The sequence below is a fragment of the Alosa pseudoharengus genome, unplaced genomic scaffold, assembly GCF_046254945.1.
Source record: "Alosa pseudoharengus isolate Yale_2024_CS ecotype anadromous, Long Island Sound unplaced genomic scaffold, YU_APseudo_1.1 YU_APseudo_1.1_scf_7, whole genome shotgun sequence".
NCBI classification, from domain to species: domain Eukaryota; kingdom Metazoa; phylum Chordata; class Actinopteri; order Clupeiformes; family Clupeidae; genus Alosa; species Alosa pseudoharengus.
The window spans coordinates 40,062,442-40,090,343 of NW_027468859.1; the positions used below are offsets into that span (position 1 = coordinate 40,062,442).

Sequence of the window (27,902 nt, forward strand, 5' to 3'; positions counted from 1 at the left end):
TTTTTACACTGATTTAAAAAAAAAAATGGCGTTTCTACTGTCATGGCTGTTGTACTTGACCACAATTTTATTTTTTCAATGTTTATTATTATTACAGTGCATAGAAATGCATAGCCTGACGTAGTCATACTCAATTCTAGTCAGAATATGAGTCTGATACTGCTCCATTGGGACGTAATTATGGGGCGTGTTTCAACCGATACAGGGGGGGAATGCCTATGCACTCAATTGGATAGACCTAACCAACCAGAGCAACGAAATATCTTACCGTGAGGTGTAGGAAGAAAACACACGAACCATCCTTCTTCTCAACAAATGCCTTAACATTGTTTTCTGCTCTTTTGTAAAAGTTAGTGCCGTCAATAACTCCTAGCCTACAACACTCATTAGCGAAATCTAAGAGATAGAGTAGGCTATTAGGAAAAAACTGATAGCCTATATCCCCTCCGTTTTTAAAAATAATTCTGTTGAACACTGACATGCTACAAACATGTTAAACAGCTGGATAAGGCTGTCGCAAATCCCTCGAATAGGTGGACAATCAGAGATTTCAAACGAACGAGGGAACATGTCGCAATGCAACAGTGCTGTTTTCCTTTGATGAAAGTGAAACCACGAGTTTTCCCACATCTCAACATTGGCCAGAAGTTTTCAGAAATAATCGTTTTCAGTGATAAAACCTCATTAAATAATATGCATTTTCCATATGGGGTCTTAAAAGCCATGTATCCTTCTAGACACACCGTTTTTATTTCAAACATAAGCCTAATCTAAGCATGCTCAGATGACGTGATAGACCAGGCGTTGTTGCTCACCTGTCCATCATCGTAAAGTCCGATTTGATTGGTCCGCCCGATCTAGGGCGAGCATACTTGCTCCACTATGGAGCAATGCCAGACCGAACTTCCCGACCTCAAATGTTGTGGGCAGAACTAAGAAATGCACTGTTCTGTTATCCAAAGTCTTTCTTCTTCTTCTTCTTCTTCTTCTAACTAAAATGTCTGTGTCTAATCTAAGCTTTAGGTTTACAAACAATGCTTTTATGTGATTTTCATCACTTACAGTGTCAATGAAGAACGTGTCTTTAGATACATTATACCATGTTGTACCCTGTTGTATATTGTACCATATATTTATTTTCATCCTGTCAGGAGTATATGGTTTACCGCAAGCACACATACATGCGTCTGGATGGTTCATCCAAGATTTCAGAACGACGGGATATGGTTGCTGACTTTCAGAGCAGGTGAGTTTAAAGGCTGACAGGAAAGCTACACCAGGCACGTAACTGAAGCGTTACATTCGCGATGCGTAAAATCCATTTTAGAAAAATTGTCAATTTTTTTTTTCATGTCTGGTGTAGCTACTTCCACTGATTATAGTGGAAGCTTATTGTTGCAGCAGACGCAACACGAACGGAGAGCTTCAGTTACGCGCCTGGTGTAGCTTAGCCCTGAGTCCACAATTCTCACGAAAGTTTGATAATATTTTAGCTCAACAGCCAATCAAATTACACTCTTTCCTTCCGTGCTTCTGAGGCAAGGTATTAATTGACTGGAATTGACTATGTTATGGGCCTGAGTCCCTTGTTTGTTTCACATTTGTGTAAAAGTCCTTTGACCACACTTTGAACTGAATGGAAAGCTAGGGGAATTTGACAAAAAAATGTGTTTGATTACAATTATGGACTCTACGTTTAATTTATAGATATCAGATAAGTAAAAACACCAGGTGACAAGCTCTTTCATTTTAAGGTGGCCGACTTGCTGTCTGTCTCCTCAACTCTTTCTCACTGCACCCAATGCTATGTCTCTGATGACTTTACCTCTTTTGTCTTCCCAATAGGACGGATATTTTTGTCTTTCTCCTTAGCACAAGAGCAGGAGGTCTAGGCATTAACCTCACAGCAGCTGATACAGTGAGTTTCTGTTTGTTTCTCTAGTGTTATTCCATATCAAATCAACACAAAAATATTGGATTTGACACCATGGTCTCAGACTTTTGCTAATATTTTGTTCAAAGTGTCTAACATGTTTTATAACTATCATACAAAAATGTAAGCCAGATATCTCTTTTCATACCTGAGATATGCCTGTTGAATTATGAACTCACACGGCCTTGTATAGTTACACCAATGCCCCATTGACACCTATCCCAATTTTTGTTCCCATGGAATCAAAGAAAACATTCCCTAAACTTTTTATGGTTTTGTCTGGTCTAGCCCAATCCCATCAAAAAAGTTTATAAGCTACCACATAGCAGGTCCTCCTCACAATTAGCTCTTAAAGGGTCATGTTTTTGTCTCTCCAGGTTATATTTTACGATAGTGACTGGAATCCTACTGTGGACCAACAGGCTATGGACCGGGCTCACCGGCTTGGTCAGACTAAGCAGGTCACTGTATATCGCCTTATTTGCAAGGGCACCATTGAGGAGCGCATCTTACAGAGAGCCAAAGAGAAGAGTGAGGTAAGCTAAGTTGTGTCCAAAATTGTCCATTTGCCCATTGAAATCAAAATGTAAAACACATAATTTGACCACGGGGGCCATCTTTTGACCATATATGTTTGACTTAGAAAAATATATCATTCCCTGAGACCTACAGTGAGCACTTTATTAACACATGCTAACCTGTCATGTCCACATAATTGTTACAACTGCCATTTTTAATGTTACAAAAAACTGTTTTGCTGTTACTCCTAAAGGGAAATTTTGCCCAATAATAACCTGCTGGTCTCCCTCACCATCAGCATGGGGTGGGGCTTTTTATATGGACACGCAACCAGACAGTCTTACGGGACCATAATCGAACATGTACCTGTATTTCAGAAGTAGATATACCTAAACATTAGATAAACTAAATATAAACACGACACATTTCTTATCACAAACAAAGATCGAAGAGGTTCTCTATGCACATGAAAGGTTTATTTCACTCATTGTTTTGCCAAATTGGGTAATATCTGTATTTGTTCTGATTGCCAGAAAGCTTAATAATCACAGCAGTATAATCTTGCTGGAGTATCTAGTAGTTTGTTTTGTATACAGCCTAAACATTTTGTAAAAAAAAATGGCACTTCTATTCTGAGGAAATAGGCCAGATGTACTTACATTTGCGAACGTAGCGTTATCAGCGCCATGGCAAAACTGCAGAAACCGAACGTAGGGGATCTTCAGTTTATGTGCTATTTATCAAACCTGTAGCTCATCGGGTAATCAGCGCCTTTCTCCGCCCTCTACCGCAATTTACGAATGTTCACAACTGAACGCATACTTCAATCACAAGCGCAGTTGAATGAAGTTAACTGATGACGACATTAAAAGGAATCAAGCCTTTACAGATCATGAAATAGTACAATACATGATAAGATGTCATCAAAAGCAGGGAGATAATGAAGAGCAGTAGTTCTACTCAAACTACTTGTGCACGTAGGCTATGGAAGATTGGTCAGTGGATGACGTGAAAGTAAGACAATCGAAAGGCCAACGAAAGTTAAGGTTGCTTTTGATATAGTACAAAGACGCAAAACTGTTGCTCTGAATAGCGATTCTGTTGTCTTTGAAAGTTCCTCTTATTAACGCATTTAACCACATTCGCGATTAACACTTTTGCTTTTACAAGGCGGACATATTTCACCGCAAAACAGACGTGCGCTTTCATGGGCGCTTTCAGTTTTCGTACATAAGTATTAAGTATAAGGGAAATATATATTAGTGCACTCACACTGACATGGGCGGATTATGAACTTTCGGGCCCCTGGGCCCAGATGTATTAAGGGCCCCCCACTAATTGTCGCATATGAGGGAAGGGGGGTTTGGGGGTCCTTCCCCAGAACAATTTTAATTTGTTTGATGTGATTTCCTGTATTCTGGAGCATTTTGGGGATGGCCAATACTAAATTCAATCAGATTCATAGCCTACATCCTGATTTGTTGATATTTAGGCAATGATTCCATGCAAAGGCTTGGGCTTCAGGGCCCCCTGACCCCTTGGGCCCCTGGGCCTGGGCCTGGTAGGACCGTGCAGTAATCCATCCCTGCACACTGAGCGTAGAAAAAATGCTTTTGCAAGCCTGTGAAATATCCACTGTTTGCTTTCAGTAAAAGCTTGAGTTTGACATCAGTCAGATTCTACAGTGTAATAGTATTGCAAATCAAATGATGTCATAATTTTGGAATGATGTTGTGACTGCTTATCTCAACACCTCAATTGTGGTTCCTTTGCCTTAGATCCAGAGAATGGTGATATCTGGAGGAAACTTCAAGCCAGATACACTTAAGCCTAAGGAGGTGGTCAGTCTGCTTCTGGATGATGAGGAGCTGGAAAAAAAGTGTGAGTTCACATTCTCTGTTATTAACTAAAACTTACAACTTTATTGTTAAACTGCATTTTCCGTGGACTAACAGGTAGACGGACCGGGTCCAGACTGCACCCTTCCCTCACACAACGCTCCACTGAAGTGCTTGTCAACACCCTTGTAACATCTCACATCAACTACTGCAATGCAATCCTGATGGGCATCCCAAACAAACTCATCCATCGTCTCCAACACATTCAAAACTCTGCAGCATGAATTATTACCCACAGAGTCCTCCCAACATGTTACACCTCTCCTGATAGAGCTACACTGGCTCCCTGTCTCTCAACGGATCAACTTTAAAATCCTGTTGATGACATTCAAAGCCCTTCATAACCTCACTCCCCTCACACATCCGCACTCTCGACTCCATCTCACAATACAAAACGGCTCTTAAAACCCACCTTTTTAAGATAGCTTGTGGACTTTAATGTGCCTTTTACTACCACTATGTTTTTCTGTTTATTTATGTGCTGATTATTATTATTTTTAACTGTGTTTTCTCTTTAAAGCGACCTTGTGTGCTTTGAAAGGCGCTGTGTAACAAATCAAATGTATTATTTTTTTATTATTATTATTATTATTATTATTATTATTATAACTGGACCTCTTTGAAGTTTAATTGAATATCTCTGGCATAGATGTATGAGGTGGAAATTCTGTGTAACAGATAAAAAATACATATTATCTATCGCTATGGTTTATTGTTATTGATAGGTTTGATTTTTATCTCTCTTGTTTTGTTTAGTGCGCCTGAGGCAAGAAGAGAAGAGACAGCAGGAAGAGAGCAGTAAAGTAAAAGACCGCAAAAGGAAACGGGAAAAGTATGCTGAGAGGGTATGCTTTTGTAGTTCTGCTTTTGAACAAAGACCTCAGAAAGAGCTATGGTTATTTATTGTTTTGGACTAAATACTCATAGTGGTACTAGGGGTGTGCATCTGGTTCATTTTATATACTCGAACAGCGACAGTGTTAACTAACAGTTATTCAGTTATTCAGTTAACGCGGCAGCACGCCTGGTCCTCAACCAACCCAAAAGGGCTCATGTTACCCTGCTGCTCATCCAGCTACGCTGGCTACCTGTGGCCGCTCGCATCAAATTCAAGTCTCTAACGCTTGCCTACAAAGTAGTCTCCGATTCTGCTCCCACCTACTTGAATGCCCTCATACAGGCACATGTTACCTCCCGACAATTGCGCTCCTCAGACGAACGACGTCTAGCCCAAGCCAATCCAAACTTTTCTCATCTGTTGTTCCTCGTTGGTGGAACGGGCTACCGGTTCCTACTAGAGCAGGGACATCCCTCTCCCTCTCTCTTAGAATTGTTGTGAATTGTTTTAAAAAGTGTTAAAATTGTTTACCATGTTGTAAGGCATCTACAGCTCCTTTGCTACCAAAGTTCTGCACTCTGATGGCGACTAGAAGTCGAGGAAGATGTGTAAACACTCAAATGTAAGGTGTACTACAACAAGCCTGCATGCCGCCATCTACAGTTAAAGAGGGCAAAAGAGAAATTTTATGTGGAAAAAATGGTGGGGCGAAAATAAACATGCATCGATGCTTAAAGGCGCTCTAAGCGATGCAGGGTAACGTCACTTCTGTTGACGTTCAAACAAAACAGAAAGCTAGCTCGCTAATTCCTCCCCCTTCCTCCCGTGCAATTGAAACTCTCCTTTACGTGCATCTCGTCCGTGATTTGCTTGAACAGTTTATGTTTTTATGGGCAAGGTTTGCCCAAGTTGTTTTGTGGCTGTTTTTGGGGCCTGGGTTATCCACAGAGATCGCGTTTTAAATTGCATTCAGGACACAGGCACCTAGCGGATGGTGAGGTGATGTTTGCTGTAAGTGACAAAAAATATTTTAGCCTAGAAAACGTATGACATCGCTTAGAGCACCTTTAATGAGCTGTATTTTTGTTCGATTAGGTCGAAGCATCGATACCTATGCATTGTTACACCCCTACCCTCCACGTGGACGTGCAAACAGAGTGCAAGTGGCTAGGGAGGGGGTGAAGTAACTAGTTTCGGAAAGGGCCTTGCTGTGAGCACTCACAGCCATGTCTGATGTAATAGCATCGAGTTGCCATGGCCACATCATTGCTGCTTCCAGCTATATCTAGGCTGTAAGTTTGGTTGTCTCCCTTTTATTTTTTCTGCATTGTGTAGGCTACGTTATTTGGTGTTTTAAGTCCCAAATGTCGTCTTCCAGGCAGCGCTGCATGGAAGGCACTAGGGCAGGGGTGTCCAAACTTTTTGACTCAAGGGCAACATTTGGTTTTAAAAATTGGCCGGCGGGCCACACAACAAAAAAAATAATATGTGTGTGTATATATAACATTTTGTATCATTTAAATGACAAAGTAATTTTGTTGTAGAAAATGTATTTCTTAAGAAATACTGTTAATTTGATTCATTTAGTTTAATTCATTTAGAAATGGCGCACTGTCACTTTAAGATTCTTTTGCCAGCTCCACTAGCCTATGGCTAGTGCTGTGCCTATGGCTGTGCCCTCTCACAGTTTATAAATTGATCAGTAGTGGGAACTACTGTTGCCATCGCGATTTCCTTTTAAAAGTTTCTTATAAAAAGGAGATATCAATTGTCAACAATGACAAGCCAGCTGGAACCTGCCTCTCATGGACACTCAAATGCGTTCCCAATTAAATGGAGTAGCATAACGTAGTTAGATCTGCTGCAATGGAGATACTACTGTATGTATCTCAATGTACTGTAACAAGCTGTTTTGACACTGAAAGCAGTTTGCAGTAGCCTAACGTTAATCACAACGTCATCTATCACTGGAAAAAAATAGCGAGCGGCCTATGATAACCTAATTAAATGCTCGGCAGGCCGGATTAAAGTGCGTGGCGGGCCGGATCTATGATAAACTAATAAATGCTCGGCGGGCCGGATTAAAGTGCGTGGCGGGCCGTAGTTTGGACACCCCTGCACTAGGGTTAGGCAAGGGTTAGAGTTAAGGTTAGGTGCCTTGAAGTCGACGGTCTCAGCGCTGCCTTGAAGTCGACGGTGGGGGCTTAAAACACCATCGAGTGTAGGCTACAAAACAAGGAAAGATCCACAGTTTGTTGTGATAGAATATTGCTGTAGCAAATTGCTAACTTAATTAACATTGACATGGTGGCATGTGATATGATGCCCTACAAATATGCTGTTTTTTTATAACTTTCTGTGATTCTGATCATTATAGAATAACCAAATAGGGATATTAATATTTGACTGAATGATTAGCCAGTTCTCTTTTAAGCATTCATGCTCTTTCTGTGTACTCCTCCCACATGCAGCCTGCTCCTGACGACTCTAGAGTTTTTTAATAACCTAACTTGACTTTTATGGCCAAAGTTTGGACCCCTCTGGAGCTCATTGCATTTCACCTCATCCATTTACGTCTCCTGGCAGAATAATCAGCTTCACGTCTTGGGTATAACCACGCACAGGAAACATTTTACTAAACAAAGTCTCCCACCCTGGATTGTGGAGGTGATCTGTTCTGCTTATTCTAGCAAAGGCTTGGTGGCTCCTGCTGGTTTATATGGGCACTCTACGAGGGGTCTAATAACTGGTGCGCCTATGGAGGTTGTGTGAAGGATAGTCGGCTGGTTATCCTATCACATGTTCATTAGATTTTACAGAATGGATGTCACAGCATCATCTGTAGCCATCATCTACACTGTGCTCAGTGTAGGAGTGTCAGGACTCCCTGAGTCCTCAGTCCTTAACTGTTAGGTTTGCTGTGGGTATTGGAGATGAGCTCTTGTAATACAGGATTTAGGATATCCCCTAGTGAGACAATCTTTCAAAGAGAACTTTAGGTTACCTGTGTAGCCCCAGTTCTCTGATTGCATGAGTGAGGTTTCTCACTAGCATACCCTCCTTGCTGTGTGAAGCGAGAAAGAGGTGGGCTTGTTTTGAATAACCCAATGTGTCACCCTTTTTATTAAGCGTGATGGGGTCTGCCCTCAGACACAAGGGCTGGCGTAATGGTATTAAGGCTTCTGAAGAATATGTGGAGGGGGCACATCCCGTAGTGAGACACTTCACTCATGCCATCATGCCATAATGAGGGTTACGCAAATTACTTGAAGTTATTTGACTATTCATGCACATCCCTAAGTGGTACATTGTATCTTATGTAATCAGCAGTGAACACATGAAATGTGTACTCATGACTGTCAAACCCTGTGCCTGGCATAGCTTATTTTGATGATGTTCTATATTGTCATTCTTCTGCTGTGGTTGTTTCTTTGTTGTAAACATTCCTTTTGTCGTTCAGAGGAAAAAGGAAGATGAGGTGGATGTCAAACGGAGAAAGGAAGGAGTGAACCTCGTTATCCCCTGCGCTCCCTCAGCAGACAATTCCAATTTATCAGCAGACGGAGATGACTCCTTCATGAGCTTGGATATGGACTCAGCAATACCTAGCCCTTTTAGCGAGGTAAGGATGACTGGGGGTAATGTATATAGAATGAAGCACACTGCATTGAAACTGATCACTTTGTAATATCCTAAAGTGTGCTTTAGTAGTTTGTAATTATTTTGAGAGCACCAATAGTGATTTTAACCATATTATCGAAATATTGCATTGATTTGAAAAAGATCAAGGTAATACAAGGTAATACATAGACTGTAAAAAATATAGTGGTTCACATCACAAAAAATATCAGTGGTTGACATCACTCTCACTCCATTCACCCCACTGTTTCACATTGACATCAGTCTGGTGCCACACCTACCCCCAGTTTGAATGCATTACTCTGTCTCTAGATCTCGTTGAGCAGTGAGTTGCAGCCGGGCTCCATTGCTCCAGATGAGAGCAGCAACGATATGCTGGTGATTGTGGATGAACCAGTGTCCTCTGCACCACAGTCCCGTGCCACAAATTCGCCTGCCTCAGTCACTGGCACAGATAACATAAACGGTTTGTGTCAAGCACATACATATTTGGGGAAGGGTTGCTGTGGTTGCTATCCCTGCCAGTTCAATTTCTTTAGAGATGTATATTATTATGATGTCCATGTACAAATAGTGTACATATATAATACATTGAGAAATACATAAGAAATATGACTCATATAACGGACAGAGGGCATTCAATGCTCCACCACAGTCGGATGCAGTGAGGATTCTCTCTATTAGGGACCGTTCGTTATTTATAAACGGGGTCACCGGAGGAAAATAGGGGAGGGTCATGTCTTTTTATTCTTTGTTGAGGGGAGGGTCACCTAACTGTTTTTTGTCTAGGAGGGAGGGTCACCCATCTTTTGTATTAATGAAAACAGCAAAAAATCAAAGTGGCTTGTTTGATTGTTGATTTCTGTCGCCATATAACGTTCTCTTTCGTTCCATAGCTCTGTCAACATTGAACAATGAAAATGAGGGAGATTTCCCGGGTTTCTCACACAAAATACGGAAAATGTCAACATTCGTCCCCATTAACGTTGGAAGGGTTGGAGCAACAAAGTAGCCTACTTTATTCACGCCTAACAGCCTATATCCATTTGGTCAACTTTATCCAGCCCTAAAAAAGCTAAATTTAACTTTGGTTTACTTGTAGTTTACCGTGTAGACTAACTTTAAACAGTGTGCATGCTTAACACAAAGCATAGGCTACTTGTGCTTCATTCATCCACACATCCAGCTCCTAACGTTTTGACAAGCATTTCTACCAATTGACCTTGTTCCTCCCCATCTCTAGCTTTGCTGTCTCATCCTTTCTGTTTTTGTTGTTTGCAAAAAAATATATAGTATTTATTGGTAACCAGCAACAAGTGCAATTTGTTAATCGCTGTCATTCTCTCTCCTGCCAACAAAAATGTGTTAGGCCTACGTTCCAAGTAGCAGTGCGTAATTCTGCTTCATAAAGTTGAACAAATACATTTGGTCATATAAATAGCCAGTTTATGGTCTACAGTGTAGTTGGTAAGTTATGGTAGGCCAACTTGGAGTGAATATACAGGGGGAATTCTTTGTCTAGCTGAGTAGCCTGGCAGGTGCACCGAACACCGCAAGCGCTAATGAATCTTGCTCTCACGACAACCACGTCGTTAACTTAAATAGGCCTAGGTTAACATCACTCTGAGTTCGCATTCAAGCAAGCAAAACGATGATTTGAATACATCTGTTTCACTGGAAGGGCAAGGGGTAACAACAGGACAACACAGAGACAGGCCAGAATGCAGGACTAATGTTATGAGTATTACAGTAATATGGGATATTCTACGGGAAAATATTAAAACTAGGGCTGTCAATCGATTAAAAAAATGTATCTAATTAATTACATACTCTGTGATTAATTCATCTAAATTAATCGCATATATAATCTTTGCTGTGAAAGTATTTTAAATATTTAAATTCAAATGAATCATTGAATAATCAGCATTACTGACATTAAAGTTCAAAAACTCTTTCATTATTATTTTCACTGTTCAAATAATGGCCATAATAATCTATGATATGACCTAATATGCTGAGGAAATAAATTCAACAGTGCTTTGGGAAGAAGTTTTTTTTTTCACATACAAGGCATTCCAGGCCACAGATATAACCTAGGGGACACAATGAAAATAAATTAACACTCCCCTCAATGTCAACACTTATTTCTTTGCATTGATGTGTGACTATAGAGTTGATGTGCGACTATAGAGTTGATGAACTCCGGTGATATGCAAATTCCTTGCTGCAGACATTGCAGAGGACTTTATTTTCAACACTTTATTTTTATCAACACCATCAGGCCATTTTTTAAAAGTAAATGTTCCAATCAATGATCCAGGCAGCACGTTTTCTTCTATCTCCTTCATTTTACAGTCTAATTTTTACTGACTAGAACGGCTCGGGGTCAAAGGTCATACGGACTCGTTTAAATCTGCACTAATTTTTTTAATCAGTTATTTTTTCTCAAATTAATTAATCAAAATTAATCAGTTATTTTTACAGCCCTAATTAAAACGGCAAGACAGCAGGGAAACGTTAAAATGATAAACCCGGAAAAAGTTGGCATGTTAGGTATTTTTCAGTCCCTGTGATTATTTGTGAAATTGTGCAAACAGCCTTTTCAAGTCATTTGAGAAGGAAGGAGTGTAGCAAGCTCCCAAATTGACGCTCGTCTGAGAAATTGAGTTTTGGATAATGTTCAGCTTCGGCAGCTTTACAATGACTGAGGAAGCCTAGAGACGAGTCCATAGCAACAAGTTCATGTGTTGAATTTGTTATTACCCAGTGTGCTTTGTTGAATGGTCTCAATGCTTTATTGTTTTATTTCATGAGTAACTTTTCAAGTAGGCTAATGCAGTTGCAGGAAGTGTGCATTTAGTTTCCATGCTTATTGTGTTTCCACAACAATGTTAGGGAGTAAATCTACTGAAATGGCCACCATCTTGGTGAAGTGTGATGTGTAAGATCAGAAAGCAGAGGTTGATTTTAGGACGGTAGCATATGTTGATGTATTATCATAGCGCGTAAGAGCGTGGGCGGAAGACATCGACAATTGGCCGGGGAGGGTCATGCAACTTTTGATCGAAGCACTCAAAATCCCTCCGGTGATCCCGTTTATAAATAACGAACGGTCCCTTAATACGTTGTCATTCTTGTCCACCAGTGCCAAACACACACACATGTCGGCGCGGGCCACTCACTTGGTTCTTGCGGACCGGATGTGGCCCGCGGCCCGCCTTTTGGGCAACTCTGATGTAGCCAATCTATTAGCAGAAATGGAATATAGCATTCAAAATGGTGTATACCAATCTGTAAATGTGTCTCACTGACTTAGAAACATGTTTGAGTTCCATAGCAATAATGAGAGATGGATCATTCTATGATTATTATAAATTGAAATATGAATGGGTTTTCCCCACTAACATTGCAACTTTTTTTTATCAGCTGTATGTGAAAGGGTTTCTGACATTATGAATATGACAAATGAACTGTGGTTCAAACAGGTCATTTGTGTGTGTCTGTCTCATCTTGAAACACTCAAAATTGTAACTGCAAATTGTCTTTAAATTATGGTGTTACATCACAGACTTTTACACTGTCATATGTTGGTTTGCAGGAGTTTCATCTCAGGAGATGTCCAATCCAGGCAAGGGGAAAGGTGGCCGGAGTCGTGGGCGGCCAAAGGGGTCAGGGGGGGTGGGGAAATCCTCTATGAAAGGCCGAGGACGCAAATCAACAGCTGGCAGTGCAGCAGCAATGGCAGGTGCTATGGCAGGAGCAGCAGCGGCTTCAGCAGCTGCATATGCTGCATATGGGTTTAGTGTTTCCAAAGGTGAGCTATACTCATCCAGAAAAAACATATGAAGATTTCAGATGCAAAAGCCTCTAAACGCCACCTCCGTCAAAAATGAATGTTAATGTTAATCAAATAATTTTGCTTCAAAACCTGCTAAATACCACTCTGTAACCTATAGGAGCCTGATAAAACATGCTCATTTAAAACAAAAGTGGTCAGACGGATTTGCGGATTTCATATCTTTTTGTAGGGGCTATGTGAGAGAAATTAATGTGATGGTGGGTGCGTGGTACTGTGCTACACTCTGGGAGCATGTTCATGAGTATTTTAATAAGTTGGTATGGAGGGTAGCCTGCTGTTTTCCTTGGCCGTTTTCTTTTTTGTAAATCTATTTTGACCTCTGCTCACCAGGTGTTACCTCATCAGGCCCTCTACAGCCCTCATTGACCAGGACTTCAGCCATGCCATGCACTGCTACAAGTAATGCCTCCTCTGCTGTTACCAAGACTGGCACAATTTCTCTTGGCCCACAGCATGTATCACACAGTAGCTCCCATATCCATCACAACTCTGCCAAGAAAGGTAAAGGGGCCAGTGGCTCGTCTCAACAATAGGCAGAGCAAGAAGAAATGCAGTGGACTGCAACTAAGGTTACCTGTTAATATGATTTTTCAGATGTCTATATCGGAAAGTTGACTCCTCTGTTCTTGGAAAAATTGTTAAGAGATTATCAAAAACCAGATTCACTCTTCTCAGCAAAGCTTGTCCACTTGGGTGGGTGGACCCAAAACACCAGCTCAACTCTGAGGGCTATATTTAGTATCACAACACCGCTGCTTATATTTCTCTATTTGTGTAAAATATTCAAAATGTTCAGATATGCATGCAATGCAGGACCAATCAGGACTTAAAAAAAGAGAATCAATGCGGAGCAATTTGGCATAAGAAATGCACTACTCAAAACATTTAACATTAAGTTTTTATAGAACATGTTGAATATTTGGTTGACGTAAAATGAACACCAGCTCAAAATGTTTTAGAAAAGGGCTTGGTTGTACATGACCATAAAAACAGTTTTAAGGTGTCCCTATAATAGGTCTGTTGTTTCTTTTCCTCAGCCATTTAAATATTTATCCTTCTTTAAATGATCACTTACGAACTCTGGTGCATCTGTAACTCATATTTCTTCCTGTTTCAATTCCTTTTTCCAGTTCATGTTTCATACTTAAACTTATTTTAACTGAACTTTTGTCAGGTGTATTAAAAATGGAATGTCCTGTCTTGTCTTCCCCATACATTTCCTGAATCAATGCATTCAATGATACTCATTAAAGCCCTGAAAACGAAGACTGATCAGGAAAGACTGCTTTTACAGCCCTTCATTGTGAAGATCAAATGTGTTGTGATACCAGCATCAAATATTTAAGTACTAAACAACTGTTTCTGCAAATCCAGAATTAAAATAATTTTATAGGATTAAAAAAAATGCAGGAAAAATGTTAATAGCTGCTTGATCAGTTATTTAACTGATTGTAATAACTTAACTTGATGTACAATGTATGATATGTTTATTGTTAAATTATGAATATAATTGCATTGAAACCATGTTATTTTAAAATGTGTGATTATTTGAGTTTTTCTGAAATTTCCAGGAACATTTTTCCACGTCACCTTATTGTGTATTATGTAAAAGGTGCTAGTTAAAAGTACTCCGTTCACTGGCAGTATTTTTTATGACTTTGTTTATTTAAAAACTGCACCCGTCCTATTACTTTATTTGTACGAGACTTTTTTTTTTTTACCAAAACCCATCTTTATCAGCCTGATCAAATCAAATATGCTGCAGAAGGTTTAGGCAAGGAAGTTAAACTATTTGAAGCTAATTTAATCATTTGTATTGTAGAGATGTATGCCAGTGTGTTGCATTTTACGCATGACAGTGGTTAAAGACAAGATTACACTGTTAACCCTACATTTGTGTTTTTTTCCCCCTCTGCATTGAGTTATAGCTGAAGTTGTTTTACTGAAACCCTGGCTCAGACTTGTAATTGGGGGTCAAGCAGCGAAGCTGCGAAGGCACCCATTGAGTTACTAGCTTTTCCTATTATACTTCTGCCATTGGAGTCTATGGCAGCCCATAGAACGCCTGGCTAAAAAGTGCAGATTTTTGGCAGAAAGTTTCGGGACACTCCACTGACCACTCACGATCATTTACGGATCTCTAAACCCAGCTTTCTAGCGCCACCAACGGGTCAAAATTTGGCCGAAAATAGAACCGCTGGGTCTAAAGTTATGAAATTCGGCGCACTGATTCAGAACCGTCCCATGATCACTCTCACCAATTTACAGAACTCTATGCCCAACACTCTAGCACCACCAATGGGTGGAACCTGGATTGCATTCACGCATGTGACCATTGAACGGTGGGTCCGATTTTCACAAATCAGGCACTGCTGTAATCCCTGGACCGACCTGAATTCAATGACTCCTATTACGTCACTTTCCGCCATATTGGACCTCCGCCATATTGGATTTAGTCCAAACTCTACGAAAAGTTTCAGCGGTTACAAATTTCTTCTGATTTTCACGAAACTTGATAGAGATGATCTTCTGCCCGAGCCGCACAAACGATACTAGTCAGATTTTTCAATTTCATTTTTATTTGCCCATGACAGCCAATCAAATATGGTGACGAAGCCGCCAAACAGGAAGTGGACAAACATCTAGGTGACGCTTTGAGTTAACATAACAAAACTCGATACCATTAGTCAGGACACTGTCCCAATCACTCACACCAATTTTCATGCATATACATTGAACACACTAGCGCCACCACCAGTTTAATGCTGGACATGCGTTCATGCGCGTGATCCTTGACTCTTTTGTCTGATTTTCAAAATTGAGGTAGCGTCTGAATCCTTGGACCATCCCGAGTTCATCGACCCCTATCCCGTCACTTTCCGCCATATTGGACCTCCGCCATATTGCATTTGGTCCAAACACTACGAAAAGTTTCAGCGGTTACAAATTTCATCCGATTTTCACAGAACTTGGCGGAGATGATCTTCAGACCGAGCCTCACAAACGATACTTGTCAGATTTTTTAATTTCAAGTTTATTTGCCCGTGACAGCCAATCACACATGGCGACGATGCCGCCTAACAGGAAGTGGGCTAACATCTCGGCTATGCTTTAATGTATGAAGTCCAAACTTGGTATAGGGACTTGGTATCTGATTGTGAGGACACACTACGAAATTGGTATCATGTGGCCTCTATAGGGGGTGCTGTAATACAGGAAGTGAGCTTGTATCTCAGCAACGCTTCGGTGTAAAAAGTCCAAACTTGGTATAAGGACCTGTTACCTGATTATGATGACGCACTAGGAAATTGGAATAATTTGGCCTCTATAGGGGGCGCTGCAATACAGGAAGTGAGCTCCTATCTTAGCAACGCTTTGATGTATGAAGTCCAAACCTGGTACAGGGACTTGGTACCTCATTGTGAGGACACAGTAGGAAATTGGCATCATTTGGCCTCTATAGGGGGCGCTGTAATACAAGAAGTGGGCTCATATCTCAGCAATGCTTCGTTGTATGAAGTCCAAACTTGATACATGGACATATTAGCTGATTGTGAGGACATGCAAGGAAAGTGGTCTCATTTGACCTCTAGGGGTGCTGTAATAAAGAAAGTGAGCTCACATCTCAGCAACACTTTGGTGTATGAAGTCCAAACTTGGTAGAGGGACATGGTAGCTGATTGTGAGAACGCACAAGGACATTGGTGAAATTTGGCCTCTAGGGGCGCTGTAACAAAGTAAATGAGCTTATTTCTCAGCCATTCTTTATCCAATTGCAATCAAACTTGCTGTGAGTGCTTGCTCATGGCATGACAATGCCATTCCTGCTATAGCGCACTGCTTGGCCCCCACATTGCTGCTTGCAGCTATATTTTGATATTAAACTTGCACATCTGAGACCACTAGGATGTTGAGCTCTTGATATAACTGTCCATTTGAACCTACAGTATGCAGATTGTAAAATACAGTATACCATTCCATCTTTAATTTTGTGTTGACGAGAATGTAATGTTCAATATTCTTGTTTTTTTTTTTTCAGTCTTGCTGAAGGATGCCCTCCCCATTCCAATACAATAGGCACAATCAGTACACAAAGATAATTCATGCCTTAATTTTTATTTTGGCTGCACAAGTGTTTTACTGAGCAGTAGTTTCTTTTCAAATAATAATGGAAAAAAAGTTCACAGGACCAGTTTTGACCAAGTTAAACATTCCTTAATCAGATCCACACAACAGCAGTGGCATACACTTGCAGTTCTTATTTAATACACATAACATCAAAGACTTCCCTTTGTTCTCCCTTTGTGTTCTCCGATGGAGAAGCGCACACAGGGTACATACAAGCACCAAGTCATATTACACATACCCTACACAGAACGGATTTACAAGTGTTGAACAGCCACAGCATTTAAGCTTACAGAACAGGTACAGACTTTTTGGATGCCAATAATATAGGCACAAGGGTCAGGGCAGCTGCCTCTATAGAGAACAGATGGGTGTCCTCTACATCTGGACAGGTGGTCCTCATGAACTCGGCCAGGCGAAGCAGGTACTCGATGTTGTGCCCCGAGTTGCCTTTGCAAACAATTATCTGGGCTGCAATTTCCTCTGGACTTGCTGGTCCCAGGTACATTGGATTTTCAGGGGTGGCAATGTAAACCACAGCTGGAACAGGTAATTGATTTTGGCCATGAGGGAAAAATTCCACCAACTTGGTAATGTACCCGCCCCGCACAGACTCCCTCATGTTCAGGTACTTCAGACACTCCTCCATTTGTGTGCCAATGACCTCAAAAGCTGTGCCCCATGTGCACGCCTAAAGAGAAAAAGCAACATTAGTTTAAACATTAAAGCCAAATGTGACTTCCACTTCAATTAAAATGATTTCAGAATTGACTATTTTATTTATAGTCATCATGCTATAATACAATACACCACTACGATAAGGTGCTATATTATTGTAAGGGACTCCAGACACAATTCTTGTAGATGTCAAAAGCAAAACCCTTGGCTCAAATGGAAAAGGAAAAGGCTACTTACGTCATCATCTTCGATGAGCGTCACAACTCTTCCGGGCTGCGGGAACAGAGAGGGAACAAATCATGCATCACGCCCACAATGTTGCAACCATGAAAATTCAGCTTCATTTCTTTTACGGTCCATGTCTTAGCATAATTAACCACATATGACATACTTTACATACCATTTCATCGTCTCCTCGATGGAAGTTGTCTCCATGCCAGAAACGTCTTTTGTAGCCGCTGATGTATCCGACCTTGCTTTTTTTGTACTTGAAGTCTGGCTTCCAGACTAACGAGCCATATCCGAAGATCCATAGGCTGTTTTTTCCCAATAAGATGTCTTGGGGTTTCATGGCGGATTATCTAGCTTTGGCGAGGTGACGGGTTCCGAAAAAAAGACTTTAAACAGAACACTTAGATGGCAGGTTAACTTGCCAGTGTTTGTTTCCTTCGATCGAGAAGAAGAGGTATTGGTTGGCTCACCGCAATACCGCGGACGGTATTAGAGCCCAACTGCTTAGCAGTTGTAAAGATGGAATAGTTTACTTTTTGCCTTGCACTGTGCATGCCGACGCTTATAGTTGCTCCATGCTGTATTAAAAAGACATGTTTCTAACTGAATTTCAAGTCAAAACGAAATAAAACGTCTGTAAACAACCCTTATTTCTTCGATCTCGTTCGCTAAACCATCAACTGTAAAATGTCTATTAAAAAAAAAACTGCAACACTGCAGACAGATAGTTTGACTGGCTTGAATCTTCCTACCACGGCGTGGTTACTTCCCTTAAGTGATAATGACTGAAAAACACTGGCCGTTTATGACAACTTTCAAGACCACACCTTTTTCTATTGCGCCAATTAGATTTCATTAAAGGGGACTAGCCATACTGTTTTGGCGAATCATATTCGGTTGTAGTGTGACGTATGAAGTCCAAGCAACTTTGTCTTTTCATTGGCTTAGATTGCATGGAAAAAATAGCCTCGCACCTACCCGATTGGAGAATGGGTCTATACTGGCCAATCAGCTGTTTTTGTTCACGTCTCCGTCATACTGATTTACATCTGATTATCTGCAGGTTTGGCTGATGCAACCATCTGCAGCATTTCATGCACAGTGAAACAACAGACAAGATTACATCAGGCTGTGAAGGGTAGGCTACTTCAGAGGGAATTATGTTACACAGCCAAGCATGTTCTTCCTTGAATAATTAATATTATTGAAAGAAAATTGTTGGCCTATAATGAATATATGAAAATGTGTTATCTTCCCTAGATAGCAAAAATATGCCTACGGTTGAATTAACATTCTATATCACTGCATCAAGTCCTTGACATATCAGCTTGCACCCTCAGCACTGAAAATCTACAGGATTTCAATGGTATTTCCACCAATTTTAAATCACAGCAAACCACTAGGATATTGAACAATTTTGGGAAAATCTATACAGCCAGGATAAATTCAATTAAAGATGCTCTAAGCCAGTGGTAATGGGGGTATGTGAAAGCACTCCAGGGGGTACGTGAGATTTTAACCCTTAGAAGCCGTTTGATGCAAAGTGCGTCAAAAAACACACTTGCTGTGGTGAGATACATGTCAAAATATAAGATTTTTTATAATACGCTTTTTATATTTTAATTCTTTAAAAATCAAAATAAAATCAATGCTAGTACTACATGAAATTACAGATCTGGATAGCCTAGACTCTGCCGGAAAAAAAAACAATATATAATGTAACGATTTGATAGTGACACACACAGTTGTCCAATCAAAAGGTTTATTAGCTGAGAACGAGAGCAGAGACACAGACACAGAACACAATACACACGGAGCAGGTCAAGTACACACACACACTACACATACAGGGGAGGACGCAGCCCCCCACACAAAAAGGATCACACACGAGGGAGAACTAAAAGGGAAACATGTTACAACAAAGACGCTAACATTACACTCAAAACTAAGAAGAAATACAGACATTAAACCCCAAATGTTTGCTCCCGCATCCCAGCATGCCCTGAGTGGGAGAATGCAATGTCTTGTGCGCCGACGTTACAATAATATGTGTGTGCACTTACAATGACCAGAATAAATCCTTATGAATAAAGGTAGTGAAAATGCCCTAAAAACAGCTTAGGGTACTAGCCTAAGGATTAAAATATACATATATTTAAAAAGTAGAATCCATGCAAAAATACTTTAAAAAAAAAAACAATTATTTAATAAATATTTCAGGAAAAAATAAGTTGTATGTGTTTATTAGTTCCAAAGTTTAATAAATTAGACACTGATGGCACAGTGCTCTGTTTTAAGTCTTTTTTTCTCAACTAAAAATGCTTTGCGCTGGTTAGGATAGGGGGTACTTGGATAGGGGGTACTTGGCTGAAAAAATATTTCACAGGGGGTATCACTGAAAAAAGGTTAAGAACCACTGCTCTAAGCGATGCTGGGTAACGTCACTTCTGTTGACTTTCAAACAAAACAGAGAGCTAGCTTACTACTTCCTCCCCCTCCCTCCCGTGCTGCTCCCGTGCAATTGAAACTCTCCTAAACGCGCACCTCGTCTGTGATTTGCTGGAACAGTTTGTTATGTTTTTATGGGCTAGGTTTGCCCAGGTTGTTTTTGTTGCCGTTTTTGGAGCCTGGGCTGTCCACAGAGATCGCGTTTTTTTACAGTGTCAGGACACAGACAGCTAGCGGTTGGTTAGGTGATGTTTGCAGTAAGTGACATAAAATGTGTTAGCCTAAAAAACGTGTGACATCGCTTAGAGCACCTTTAAATGATAATTACTTGTATAAATGACTAACTCCATATCAAGTTATTCACTCTGAGGGGCCGTTTATACGAGAACGATTGCGAAGGAAGACGACAAAATTTTATCATAAGTGCCTTTCGTTTACACGGCGACCCCGCCATCGGGGCTTGAAGACGCAAAAATCTGAAGACTCCTTCCAGAGTAGAGTTTTGAAGACAACCCGGGTTGCGTCTCCGTCTAAACGGATAAACCAAAGATCCTTGATTACCTCTCTGGCTAAACTGTCAAATTAGCGCGTGACGTACCGGGGTTCTATCACATCACCACCCAGCGGTCTGGAATGCATATCCAATCGAATATCACATACTCTTGCGTCTTCATATAAACAAAGATTTCCCCCTGAGAATGCTCGTCTAAACGCGAATAAAAAAATGAAGACGAGACGCCACTTCTGCGTCTTCTCTTTTCATCGTCACCGTATAAACGTAGCCTGAATTCAGAAAGTTGTATGCTTCACTGCTTCTGTCTGGCATCCAGGCTGACCTCTTCCCAAGTTCCAGAGGGAACCAGCATAGAAAGTACTGGAAGAAAAAAACAGACCTTTTTAGATTTTTTAGAAATCACAAGATACTGACAAGTGGAATTTGTAGAATATTGTAATGTTTCACACAAATGGTAATCTTGCTGTTTATTCTAATGAACAGATTAGCAACAAGTTTAGCAACAAGTTCTAGCATTTTCTTCGTTTTCATTTTATTTGCCTAAGCCTTATTTATTCTCAACCCGACGTCCTGTGACCAGCCTTATGGCAATGAATATTTTCTTTGTTTTATTTGACAAGGCCTTATTCATTCTCAACCCGACGTCTTGTGACATCGAGCATTATGGCAACAAATATTTTCCTTGTTTTATTTGGCTAGGCCTTATTCATTTTTAACAAATATTGTGCTCAACAGTGAGCTCATGAAGAGAAGGCTATATTCCAATGCACAGAAAACCGTCCGTGTTGTGTTTCTGCAAATTAGTCAAATGTCAGCTTTAAGTACATTTATTTTATTATAAGCTTAAATACAGACAAACCAAACTTTTTAAAAATTACAATAATTGCACACAAACAAATCCAAGTGTCAATTTGCCAGTAGCCTACCCAGACAGCATTTACATCTGTGCCAGATCCGTTTTTGAATCAGCAGATTCGCGCAGCAGTCGCTCTCACTATGCAGATCTGCACCAACTTTGCGCCAGACTTGTCTGTAGCTTCTAACTGTGACAGTCCATCTAGCGGGTGCGGCGCCTACGCAGACCAGACGCGCCACAACTGAATTGAGTCCGCCCAGTGGGTGTGGGCCAGATCCGCAGGAGCTGCGCAGACCTGACGCGCCACAACTAACGGAACACTTTTCCCCCACATAAACCAGCAACTCTACGTAGCCTATGCATGGACAAAAGTGTCCATGTGCGTCATGCAACGTAAGTCGTGTCCAAAAGTGCCTTCTAAAACTGATAGTTCCGCTCCTTGATTGTGATTGGCTGAATCGAGTTCGATGCCGTTGTAAAATCCAGCATAAACATACACCTTGACCGTATTTCGTTTACTGCGCTACTACCCTGGAAATCCAGAGTTCTCGCGAGAGCACAATAGAATTGAGACACTCTGGCAAAGAGCAATGATGAGCAAAGAGCAATGATGCACGTTACTTTTTCCCCTTGCATTCCGGGGAACCAAGCTAAACTGATGAAGACAACGCTGCAACGTTGGAGGACAGTACATATTGGTCGTAGTGTTAGCCGATTGCGTCGAAGTCCGAAATCATTCAGAGTAAACATGGTCTAGTGTTATCCAATTGCGTGCAGTGAGATTTTTAAATGCATGCTTGTTGCCGCCCCTCGAGTTGGACCATTTAGGGTGACCAGACGTCCCGAAAAATTCGGGACAGTCCCGATATCGAAGCAGTTGTCCCGAATCCCGAATCCTGCCCTAATTGTCCCGAAAATTATACTCAATCAGAATACCGAGTAGTTATTTTCTGATTAACATTAAAAACTGTCCATAGAGAGGTTGAGTCGACTGCATGCAGCCCCGACGGCAGCTAAGTGTCTGGATGCAGCCCCGGCTACTTTGTTTCTTTTTTGACGTTCTATAATTAGGCGCGAATATGAACTGATTTTAGCTCATTTTCATTCATTCCTTGACATGGCTGATGTACCGGAACCCCAACACGCCGCTAAAAAGCAAAAGCGTCTATGCAGGTACTGGGAGGAGTGGGTGGAGGTACCCGTGGATTGACAAAGCCTTAAGCGACGAGATGAAAGCATTCTGCAAAGTGTGTAGAAGAGAGTTCGTGTTTCTCACGGAGGGGAGGCGTCATGTGTGAAAAAAAATACATTCGGCCTAATGTCCGATGTCGTTTTAACATAGCCTAATCTACTCAATCTAACAATTATTTTGTATTCTTACTTAATGACCCATAGTTTTGGCAAGGCTTGTTATTTGCGTTAGGCTATTAGCCTATCCTTATTCTAGGTCTGATTTGCACTGTTACGCAGTCATTGTTTTGTTTTTTTCACAATGACTGTATTGTGAGGCAGACTTGATGTTTGAATAAAAATGTGTTTTGGTACAGGTTTGAAAATTCATTATCTTTTATAATAGTCTATGTAGGCCTACGACCCCCCCCCCCCGCGAAAAAAAGCGTCCCGAATTTCTGCCAATCTCATCTGGTCACCCTAGGGCCATTACATTGCTCTTTGCCAGACCCTTAATCTTTCTAGATTATCAGGGTCTGGATTTTCCAGGCTACTGCACTACCATAACTTGATACAAAAGTTAAAGTAGCTGTGTCTCGATGTTGCTTGGCAACAATTCAGATAGAGGAAATATATTGCTTGGCGGAAGAATGATTATCTAGGAATAACTATTTATATTTGAAACTTTGTCAGGTATTTATAGTAACAGTTTTAGAAAAGCAATAAGCCACTAGATTACTACGGAAGCGTACTAGGGCCACAAGAAGAGAAAATATTTTTGAAAATTCCGAGATAAAAGTCAACATTTTCGAGAATCAAAGTCAAAATACGAATGAGTTGCTAACGCGAGCGTTTTTATTTAAAGGAGAATTCCGGTGTGATTTTAACCTAAAGTGTTTTGAAACATGATACCGAGTGTGAACGTATGTCTCATAGCCCATCTTGGCTTGTCCAGTGCACTCCGAAATCTGGCGCTAGTTAGCCGATGCTACCAACAAGGCAGTCAATGGTGGTGCCTCGGGCATCGGCATAGCCATGCAAATAAATCACTGTTTTACACCATTTACGAGGCTCAATGTATCTCCACACTTCATTGGTAGACTTCCGAGGGCCCTGACATTTAAAACGAGACATTGAGAACTTTGAAAAAGCACTGGTAGTTTACTTACAAGACGATTTATACAGACAGTATCTTCTCGAAGTTTAGCGTTTGCAGCCATCTTGAATTTAGTCACGATAAGTCGAGCGACGAGTAAGAATGAACAGGTATGATAAGGGATCAGATTCCAAAAATAATTCTGTGGAAATGCATGGATTACAGTTTCTTCCAGTAGCAGCAACTGGAATCCATGCATTTCCACGGAATTATTTTTGGAATCTGATCCCTTATCATACCTGTTCATTCTTACTCGTCGCTCGACTTATCGTGACTAAATTCAAGATGGCTGCAAACGCTAAACTTCGAGAAGATACTGTCTGTATAAATCGTCTTGTAAGTAAACTACCAGTGCTTTTTCAAAGTTCTCAATGTCTCGTTTTAAATGTCAGGGCCCTCGGAAGTCTACCAATGAAGTGTGGAGATACATTGAGCCTCGTAAATGGTGTAAAACAGTGATTTATTTGCATGGCTAGCCTGATGCCGAAGCACCACAATTGAAAAAGCTGTTGGTAGCATCGGCTTACTAGCGCCAGATTTTGGAGTGCAGGGGACAAGCCGAGATGGGCTATGAGACATACGTTCACACTCGGTATCATGTTTCAATACACTTTAGGTCAATATCACACCGGAATTCTCCTTTAAATTTCTGCTGTGCTGTCGCGTTTCTCTCAAAGTACATGACATACTGTTAAACTCAAACTTTCTGTTATTTTCAAAACATTTGGTTTATTTCCTCCTGTCGAGGAGATGGAGTATATTAAAGGGCATCTATTTCAACTTAATAAACCTGTTTAGAAATCATTTGGATGGTTAAATGACCTGTTCCGGTGAAAATGGTGACTTTCCCCGCTCCCCCTAGCGTTCCCAGGCAGAAAACCAACCTTGCAACATTGGGACTACCATCCCGGTAAAAGAAGTGAGAAACAATAAACTAATTTTAAATCGTGTTCTTACCTTGTAACATCCACATTGTTATGCCGAACTTACGCTAACCGTTTTGCTAGCTTGTAAACAAATCCATGTGCTTTATCGTTACTTTTTTCCACAGTCCATAGTGCACAACTTCTCCAGCAGAGGCGGAATTTGCTAATCTTACTAAGGGTGGCTTTAAAGGTGTTCATCTCCTCATAAAATTGGTTTCCTCTTCACTCCAGATGTGACTTTTGCTCAATGACTGCTGCACGCCATGTTTGTTGTTGTCTGCTGCCGGTCGCGTTTTTACTATTACATCACATCCGTTTTCAATGATTTTTACATGTATGCGCAGATGTAAAAGAACAAAATCAATCCGATTAACGGTATACATGCAACAAATAACTCAGACTAGTGGGGAAGAATCTAGGTGTGTTAATCTAATTTCTCATAATCCAATAATGGTGGCAAAATACTGTCCCGAAATCAGATAATGATCAGATTATTAGGGTGCATGTAAACATGAAAGGGGCTGTGGGCAAAGTTCCAGGCTCTACGGATGCCCTGGAAAGACCCAACAACAGGATAGCTGAGATGGCAGCTGGTCCCCAGAGCCGAGAGAACAACCGTGCTGAAGGCGGTGCATGGGACCACGGGAGTTGGCTAGTCCATCACCTATATGGCAGGGCTTCTACAGGGGGTAGTTCAGGAAGTACATAGAAGATTTCTGCAGATGGTGTGATGGCTGCAAAGCTAAGTTAGGCCTCCTTAACAGTCCCATGCCCAGCTCCAGCAGTTCTCTGTCAGGGCACCAATTGAAAAAGTTGGTGTGGACATAAGCTGCTGTCATATACACAGGGTGCGATTTGTGTAAAAACCAGAGGGGGGGATGATTTTGAATAACCACCACCAAAAATAGAAATACAAAAATGAACGATGATTCATACGATGATTCATAGCCTAGTAATGTCATGGCTAATAATACCCTATTATTTTTGCCACCTTTGTAACATTTTAGTTTTAGTTTACCGTGGTGTATGACTTTAAACAGCGAGTGTGCTTGGTATGATGATCAGCTCCTCTAATGCAGGGTAGGACTACGTTTTGACAAGCATACAAATTCACCTTGTTCTTGCCCCATCTGAAATGACTTCTCTACTTTTGCTGCCTCCATCCTTTCTGTATTTGTTGTGTAAAAAAATGTTGTATATGATGGCACTGAAGTCTTAAAGCAACACCAAAGAACTTTCCCTCTGTTGCACACACGCTATTTGTTTATCCAGCACCGGCTTTGCAAATAACGATGTCTACAGACAAGGTAGAATATTTTGCATGACTTATAAAAGTACGATGTATTGCGACAGTTGTAGTTTCTTATGTCTCATTCCATCGAACTACAGATCCGCTACCCGATCTGGCAAACTTACATAGTGCGGTTATAGCCGATAGAGGGCCGCGAAGCGAATGCAAAATTGCCGTTCACCCTGTTACGAGTTGATGAACCACTGAAACGATTTTGGAAACATTATTTTAAGGTATAAAAAACTCTTTGGTGTTGCTTTAAGTTAGTGAATTGGCTAACAGTGTTAGTTGGTAACCAAATAGCCTACACATTGCGCTACACGCTGCGTAGGCTACGTGCATTCTCTTTCCTGCTGATTTGCGTTCAGTAGCCACGTGCGTAATATTGCAAAAGTTGAAAAAATAAATGTGTTTATTGTAGCCTACAGAAAATAAATAGCCTATCATACTGTCAGTTAATTGCCTACAGTGCAGTGAAGAGTTTGGAGAGTAAAGTTATAGGGCAACTTGAAGTTTTATGAAAATAGGCTAATTTACGAACCAGAACATAAAGACCATGAAGCTTCTATTTCTTGCAGCTGTTAAAACACCCACTAGAGAGTTTAAATACCCACCAACATTCGTTTTTGCAGTACAGATTATTTCTAAAAGTTATTTGTCTACTACTGGCTGATTTATCAAACGAGTGCTTTCTCGTTCGTCCTCCGCAAACTACAGGTGTTTCGGTAGAGAGCCATTGAATAAGCGATGCCAAGCAATTTCTGTAACACTTTTTGTGACATTCAGCAAATATCTCCTCATTTAATGTAAGTTCCTTCGGACAATAGGCCTACGTTCTACGTGCAGTTGTCCTCCATCTCAGTTGCATCAGTTTTCTAATTTTGAAGGTTCTAAAACATTATTATGCTTCACTGAATCCTTCTCGTTTTCTTTCATTTGTCCAGATAACTTTTCCATTGAACCTAGCCATTTATGATGGATTACACACTCGACATTCTGAAATGTCCTGCACGATCAAGGCCAAATGAAGTTATCACGCAGCCACTGTGTCAGCAGCATCAGTGCTGACGGTGACGGTGCGTTTCTGATGTCAGATTATTATGTAGGCTAGCCCAGTGTTTTTCAACCTTTTTTGTGCCACGGCACACTTTTGACACTTAAAATGTCCCACGGCACACTAACATCGTGTGTAAAGAAAAAAAAAACATACCATAGCCTAAAACTTCAAATAATACACAGATATGGCCTTATTATGGCTTCTATGCAAGACCTGCTCAATAAAACAAGCGCCCTCTGTTTCATTTGTAGGTGACTATATCTAATTTAATTGTTGTTATTAACTGGATATGTGTTGATTCTGTGAATACTGGATATGGGGCCCCCGTTGTACAATGCCTGCATACCACAAATAGTGCAATCATACAATCAATGAGAGCATGTGGTTATAAATTCTTTGATGCACTAGTTGCTTTTCTGGACCAGTGAGTTACATTTGGGTAATTTTCTGCGGCACGCCTGATGATCTCTCACACACTAGTGTGCCCCGGCACAGTGGTTGAAAAACACTGGGCTAGCCTACTAGACTGTTCTTACGTTGCAGCGCTTTACTAAAATGAAGTAGTATTAATCAATATGAGGGGCAGAGGGGGATAAATGTTGTCCCCCCCGACGATAAAAATAATTTAGCAGAGGTAGGGATAGGAAAACCAGAGGGGGGGAAATCCTCACCATCCCCCACTACAAATCGCACCCTGCATATACATGTAAGTCCGCATGTTCTGCGCATATAAAGACATTGGTCCATATATCTAAACAACATAT

General features: G+C 40.8%; 2 protein-coding genes across 2 annotated transcripts in view; one reads left to right on the forward strand and one right to left on the reverse strand.

Annotated features, from left to right (window-relative positions):
- Positions 1-14,210, forward strand: part of ino80 (INO80 complex ATPase subunit) — a 61,980-nt gene extending 47,770 nt beyond the window's left edge. Inside the window, exons 28-36 of the mRNA XM_076273345.1 lie at positions 1,152-1,246; positions 1,846-1,918; positions 2,311-2,469; positions 4,231-4,333; positions 5,107-5,195; positions 8,649-8,810; positions 9,140-9,293; positions 12,426-12,641; positions 13,017-14,210. Coding sequence (XP_076129460.1) covers positions 1,152-1,246; positions 1,846-1,918; positions 2,311-2,469; positions 4,231-4,333; positions 5,107-5,195; positions 8,649-8,810; positions 9,140-9,293; positions 12,426-12,641; positions 13,017-13,219 — 1,254 coding nt within the window. The 3' untranslated portion in view covers positions 13,220-14,210. The remainder of the gene's footprint in view (positions 1-1,151; positions 1,247-1,845; positions 1,919-2,310; positions 2,470-4,230; positions 4,334-5,106; positions 5,196-8,648; positions 8,811-9,139; positions 9,294-12,425; positions 12,642-13,016) is intronic.
- Positions 14,211-16,783: 2,573 nt separating this feature from the next.
- On the reverse strand, positions 16,784-18,483 carry chac1 (ChaC, cation transport regulator homolog 1 (E. coli)). Its single transcript, XM_076272838.1, has 3 exons — positions 17,890-18,483; positions 17,727-17,762; positions 16,784-17,502 (listed from the first exon to the last, which is right to left on the reverse strand). Exons 1-3 carry the CDS (start codon positions 18,058-18,060, stop codon positions 17,101-17,103), a joined length of 609 nt encoding a protein of 202 aa, XP_076128953.1. The 5' UTR covers positions 18,061-18,483; the 3' UTR covers positions 16,784-17,100.
- Between the last annotated feature and the right edge of the window lie 9,419 nt (positions 18,484-27,902).